The sequence below is a fragment of the Brassica napus genome, chromosome C3, assembly GCF_020379485.1.
Source record: "Brassica napus cultivar Da-Ae chromosome C3, Da-Ae, whole genome shotgun sequence".
NCBI lineage: Eukaryota > Viridiplantae > Streptophyta > Magnoliopsida > Brassicales > Brassicaceae > Brassica > Brassica napus.
In genome coordinates this window covers 70,162,232-70,169,265 of record NC_063446.1, presented here as the reverse complement: position 1 = coordinate 70,169,265, position 7,034 = coordinate 70,162,232, and the positions used below count along the sequence as shown (strand labels likewise).

Sequence of the window (7,034 nt, the reverse complement as noted above, 5' to 3'; positions counted from 1 at the left end):
ATATATATATATATGTAATAAAGCTTAAACCGTACAATCATGGAAATAATAATCAGCCTTTAATTATAATGTTTCATGAGATGAATAACACCTCAATGAAGAACAAGCATATCAATATATCATCTTATCACTTTTAAAAAAAAAGGTAACAGTTATTTATTTATATCTTTTGCGTTTGTCTCTGCCAATTTTAAAAGCTCATTAGAATGACTCATGCAGTATATCTTACTGGGCTGTGAGGCCAACAGGAAATCCAACCCAACTCAAGAAGCAGACTACATTGTTAAAGCTGGCTCTATTCACTAACCAGAATACCAGATGATGGCAATTGGCAAGCTTGCACTTTGATGGGAAGAGTAGAAATATAACTATGATGGGAAAATAGATTACACTCTTTGGAAATGTTGAGATTTATAAGATGATGTTCAAATCTATCTCTACCGATTAGTATAATATTGTCCACTTTAAGTTTACAACGATTTATTTTTGAACTCATTTCCAAAAGATATTATTTGTCTAAATTTCTGACGTGAACATTGGTATTACAACAGGAAAGAACAAATCTTAGCTTATGTTAAGATTTTAGGTTTACAGGAAGCTCTGAACTGAAGGATAAAGAAGATGCAGTGCGGAAGGTCCAAGACAAGTTTGAAATATGTCAGATTTGTGGAAGTTTACAATTGCTAATATACTTATGTATGGTTTAGACTTCTGATAACATGGAAATATTCCAATAATAATGCAAGTTTCCCAATAATGATAAATAAAGTTTTGAAAATGATTTTGAGAATTAAAAAAAAAAAGAGCTAAAGAACTTTAAATAAATAAAAACCGATAAACCCAAATCTCCATCTAATGCCACAACTTCATGCAGAATCCAGACTGAACAACCGCAGACGCACCACCACCAATCGCAGAACGCTTCATCGAAACGCGGTCGCTGAAAGTATGAACGAGCTGCTCAGCTAAAGCCACGGGATCATCAGTAAACGTATCAATGAATATCTTCACAACTCTGCTCTCTTGTGGCGTGGCTCTTAAGCTATACCAAGTCAAAAACTTCTGCCTGAAGTCTTTCTCAATGTGACCTGAACACTCGAGCTGCCTTATGATCTTCACACAATGCTCTAGTCCACTCTCTGCTCCTCCGTTTGCTGAATGATGATCTCCGTTATTACCGTTATCTTTAACTAACTTCTTGTTTCTCACTTGACGGTTCTTGGTTTGGTCTGACTTAAAGGGAGTAACTGGAGAACTGTTTCCATTAGCTGTAGTAACCGCGACGTTCTTGTCCTGAACAGCTTCTTCCTCCACCTCATCCAACAACACAACCCCTTCAACGTTCTTTTCGGCCTCCACAAGGTCTGGTTCAACAGTCCTTTTCGCAGCATTTTCCTCGGTCGACGGAGAGTCTTTCTTGCCGTTGTTGGACTCAGCTTCAGCAGAAGAAGGGTTAGAAGACAATGTGCTACAGTTTGTGAGAGGGCTCTCGCTTCTTTCTTCAGGGCCACGCGTCAAAACATTGATCACATCGACTCCCAGCTCTCGTGTTCCGCTAAAGGACACAACCTTGAAGCAGTACTCAGACGCCGGAGCTAGTCCTGAGACGACGAATCTCGCGTTTGGAGTGAACAACGTGCAAGTAGACTTCTCTTGGTACTCTTTCTCAGTGACCTTACGATGCCAAATGCTGTAATGAACAATGTTTGCAGGCGAGGCGACTTCGTTGGATGCTAGAATCACCGTGAGTGAAGTCGCATTAACATCCTCGAATCTGATCTTGGTTGGTGGTACTGTGGTTGCTGTATCTGCAGATATCTCATTGCTCAACCCGTTAGAGCTGCGAGGAAAAGGCAATGCAGCAACTTCAGGAGGTTTAGTTTCAAGTGTTTGAAGAGATTCAAGAGCAGAAGAGCAAAGCTTGTGCACATCAGGTCCTGAGTTTAGTCTGTTTACAATCCCTCTACCCATCTTCATAGTGAGAGGGCCCACATCAGCTTCAAGACACTTCACAGCTTTCTCCACAGCCTCACATACATTTCGATATTTACTCGATCCCTTCACAAGTTTCTGGACTAGTAAGAGACGGTAGCAGAGTATGTCCACCCTCCTGGCTTCTTTAGCAATCGTCAGCTGCTTCTTCCAACACTCAAGTAAGCTGTTTGGCTTACCGCAAGAGACGCAGTAAAAGCAGCACTCCTCGCTTCGCTTTGCCAGACCGGACTTTTCGCTCTCGAAAGCACATTCGAGATGACACGAAGATCCGCAGGAACCACCTTCAAACGGAGGATCTGAGCTGCAAGTCAACCAGAGACTAGGATCTTTGTTTTCATCGTACTTACGACAAATGCAACAAGAACACCTCCTGCAAAACGTGTCTTCCTGTCTCATTACAGCCCTGCAAGCCAAGTTGTTGCAGTACGTAGTCTTCTCCTCACCTGAGGCATTGTTGTTACTCGTTGGAGCCACGTAGCGAGTAGGGTTATCGACCTTCCTTGGTCTCTTTGCGCTTCTCTGAACAGGCAAACAACAGTCAGAATCTCTCTTCTTCTTGTTCTCATCACACTCTCCAGCGTTTTTCTCGGACACAATCTTCATAAGAGTCTCGATGATCTTGACTTTGGTCAGGCCGGTGTATTTTCTCTCTTTCCCCATCTCAGCGCATAAGATCTGCAGAATCTCTTGGCGGCTCCATGCCTGCAACACTTCAGGAGCTAGATGTGACGATTGCTTTGACAGCTCGTAAACGAGCTGTCTCTTCTCTTCAACACTCATCTCACTGCATTTCGATGAGTCACCCGCAGCTCCTGTGTATAGATGAAAAGGGAAGTGAAGAGGCAATGGAGAACAATGTCGTATCCAAAAACACACACACACACAACATCATCTAAAGATTAATACAAAAGAATCTGCCTCAGCTACCATTACAAGTCAACACCACAATGTTGAGGTTGGATCAACCAAACCGCGAATCAACAGACATCAGAGAGGAACCAAAGCAAAAAGGATGATGTTTCTTTGGGAATGGAACAAGATCCAAAAGCAAAAAGGTCCAAGACCCATCAAAGACTAAGTGGTTAAGTTAAGAGAATAAAATCAAAGCAGGATCCTTTTTTTTATAAATAAGTTAAAGAGTAGTATGGAATCTTATTCGGTAGTCATTTGACGCACGATTATATTAAAGAAAGCACCCAAATTTTAACAGCAACCAATGATAGTGGGAGGGAAACATAGAACCAATCAACAAGAAGAAAAAAGTAAGACATAATCACCAACGAGAAAAAAACATAAAAGAAGAAGCTAGCAATCTAGATCAGAAGCAGATTAGTGAAATAATAAAGTCTCAAACTTTGAGATAAATTGAATTAAAAAAAAAAAACACAACTTTGAACGATACATAGAGAGAAGAACAAAGAGACACGGAGTTCGATACATCTTTAAGCAAACGAATGAAACGTTAAAAAGTACCATCGAGAGAAGAATCCATTGAGCTCTGAAAAACGTAATCAAACCCACATTATCTTCAAAACCTGTGATGTGAAGAAGACAAAGAACAACAACAACAACAAAAAAAAAAAAGAATAAAACTTGTGAGAGAGAGAAAGAGAGATCGGCGAAAAAGGGGAGAATAAGAAAGATGGCTTACCTAAAAAGGAAAGCTATTCGCCGAGCTAAGAAGAGATCATCCGAAACGGGTCGGGTCTTTTTCTCTCTCTCCCTCTTTCGTAACGGAGCACGGAGAAACCGAACCGGAGGAGGAGAAGAGAGATAGAGAGAGAGTCGCTGTGTGTGAGCAGCTTTAGAGAGAGAGATGGGGACTATGGGAAAGAAGAAGAGAGGCCTATAGAGATTAGATGTGGGCCCCCAAAAAAGGGTTAAATAGTTATTTTATTTCCTTTTTTTAACCTCTTTGTGTTCACGTTACTTCTGTGATCTCGGTTTGGTGTAATGTTCTTACTTTTTTTTTTTTTTTTTTTATCATTACTATTATGTATACTTTTTTTCTCTTTTGTAAGAATTATTTATTTTTATTTCCATGTGACACACAAAAGCAAAGTGTTTTTTTGATTGGTAACTCTCGTATTTTAATATTAGAATAAGATATTAGTATCATTTTCCAAAATATTTTGTGCCCCAGTCGTGCATGGTAACATTGTTACGAGCTGGATATGCTGTATACGCAAGAAAATGGTTAAGATAATGGTGAAAGAACTATTTACTGTGGACTGGTCGCAAGTGGTAACATGAAACATTACAATACAACAATTTTTAATGTTATCATCTCATGTGGTCCTTAAGGGAGTTGTTCAGTTGTGACTGCTTTGTCCCAAAAATAATAATAGATCATTGCAAGGGGTAGGTTGGCACTAGACCGTAAACAGTTTATTTACGTCGGTAGAAACTTGAGTATATAAAATATGATGATTACAACAAAAATTCAGCATAATAATCAAAACTTTATCACAAAAGGGGTTAGTTAAAAAAAAAAAAAAAGGGCGTTCGTTCATACTTGTAATTGGTACATACACAGGGGTGTCAAAATGAGTTAGCTCGCTCAACTCAGCTCACTTCACAGTAAATTCAGATATTTCATGAGCTAGCTCAGCTCAGCTCATTTATTATACGAGCTTCAATATGTAAACTCGAAACTCAGATCATCTAGATGATGAGTTAAATGAGCTAACTCGCGATCAAACATAAAAAAATAAAAATTAAAAAACTAACTATAAAAATAAATTGTAAAATAAAATAATTTTCATGATATAATTTTATATTAGTCAAAAACATAATATAGTTTAAAATTAATCCAAAAATATATTCTCCATAGTAGTTTTAAGATGATTCATGTTCAAAATCTTCATCAAGTTAAAATCATAAATAAATATATATCTCTATAACATTATTTGAGAAGTCAGTTTCCTATGTGTCAGGCTCACGTTAATTCTCACGATGGTTTACTACATTGTTAACCTTAATGAATTAATATTATTTTGTAATTATTTTTATCAAAATTTATATTTTAGTTTTTAGTAATAATTTTGTTTCTTAAATAAAAAAGGAAAATATCTATATTTTTTTCAAAATATCTATAAACTATTTTTATTTTTGATTTTAATATATATATATATGTATATATTATATATATAATCATATCAATATCATAAAGAAATTTAATATCAAAAAGGAAATATCTCAAAAATAAAAATACATAGCTGTTTGTTATATTTAAAACATGTAATTTGACAATAAGAAATTTCCTTTTATATAAATCTCAATTTCATAAACTATTTTGCTAATTTCAATTTTTAATATATCTATCTATCTTTACATTTTTCTTAATATTTTTTATAAAATAATATCAATATCATAAAGGAATTTAGTATCAGAAATAATATCTTTTTTTTTTAAATTGTGATTTTTGATATTTAAAACATTTGATTTTTAACAAAGTAATCATTTTATATAAATTTCACATTTATAAAAATTTCTTGATATTTTTTTGTTTAATAAAATATTTCTACGATTGTTAATAATGTTAGTTATATATTTTTCATTTTAAATATAATAATTGTTTTCATAATAAAAGTCATTTTAGTTACCAAATCAGTATTTACTTTTAATACACTAAAGCAATTATTTTTCTTAATTATAAAATAAAATTTATTTTTGGATAATTATTCAATCTCTTATTTTATACAAATTCTCTCACAATTTTATACAATTTTTCTTTTCATAATTACAGATTCTCAAGCATAATACTACGTGAATGATTCAATATCACGATGGTTTATTACATTGTTAACCTTAATGAATTAATATTATTTTGTAATTGTTTTTATCAAAGTTTATATTTTAGTTTTTAGTAATAATTTTGTTTCTTAAATTATAAAGGAAAATATCTATAATTGTTTTCAAAATATCTATAAACTATTTTTATTTTCGTTTTTAATATATATATATACATATATATATATATATATATCTATATATATATATGTATATATATAATCATATCAATATCATAAAGAAATTTAATATCAAAAAGGAAATATCTCAAAAATAAAAATACATAGCAGTTTGTTATATTTAAGAAATGTAATTTGATAATAAGAAATTTCCTTTTATATAAATCTCAATTTCATAAACTATTTTGCTAATATAAGTTAATAATATATCTATTTATCTTTACATTTTTATATAAAATCATATCAATATGATTAGGAATTTAGTATCAGAAATAATATCTTTTATAAAAAGATTGTGATTTTTGATGTTTAAAACATTTGATATTTAACAAAGTAATCATTTTATATAAATCTCACTTTCATAAAAAATTGTTGATATTTTTTTGTTTAATAATGCTTTTCTAAAATTGTCAATAATGTTGGTTATATATTTTTCATTTTAAATATAATAATCGTTTTTCATAATAAAAAGTCATTTTAGTTACCAAATCACTATTTACTTTTAATACGCTAAAGAAATTATTTTTCTTAGTTATAAAATAAAATTTATTTTTGGATAATTATTCAATCTCTTATTTTATACAAATTCTCTCACAATTTATACAATTTTTCTTTTCATAATTACAGATTCTCAAGCCTAATACTACGTGAATGTTTCAATATCTATAAAAAATAAACAAGCAATTATCTCAAATCAAATTCCATTAGAAAATTGGTTTCCTATGAATATGGTATTTGATAAAAGTAATTAATTTACTGTTACGTTCTAAAACTCTAATGATTTTAAAAGATTTCAAATTGATTCACTTATACAACTTCTGATCAACACTTAAACTTTTTCTCATAAATTTAAGCCAAAACAAAAGTTATACATTTATAAATACATATTTAAAAATCTTAGAAAGTAAATTAAATTATATATAATCTGATTTAGTCTGATTAAAATTCAATTGGAAAAAGATACAACTCAACATACCAAACATAACTTAACTGATCCAAACTATTATACCTAAAATCATATATTTAATTAAAATAATGAAATAATGTAATTTAAAACAGTATTATATT

The 7,034-nt window shown here is 32.0% G+C and overlaps 1 protein-coding gene across 1 annotated transcript; it reads right to left on the bottom strand.

Moving 5' to 3' along the window:
- Positions 1-715: 715 nt before the first annotated feature.
- Positions 716-3,854, bottom strand: LOC106358544 (VIN3-like protein 2). Its single transcript, XM_013798363.3, has 3 exons — positions 3,647-3,854; positions 3,469-3,530; positions 716-2,807 (listed from the first exon to the last, which is right to left on the bottom strand). Exons 2-3 carry the CDS (start codon positions 3,485-3,487, stop codon positions 853-855), a joined length of 1,974 nt encoding a protein of 657 aa, XP_013653817.2. The 5' UTR covers positions 3,488-3,530; positions 3,647-3,854; the 3' UTR covers positions 716-852.
- Between the last annotated feature and the right edge of the window lie 3,180 nt (positions 3,855-7,034).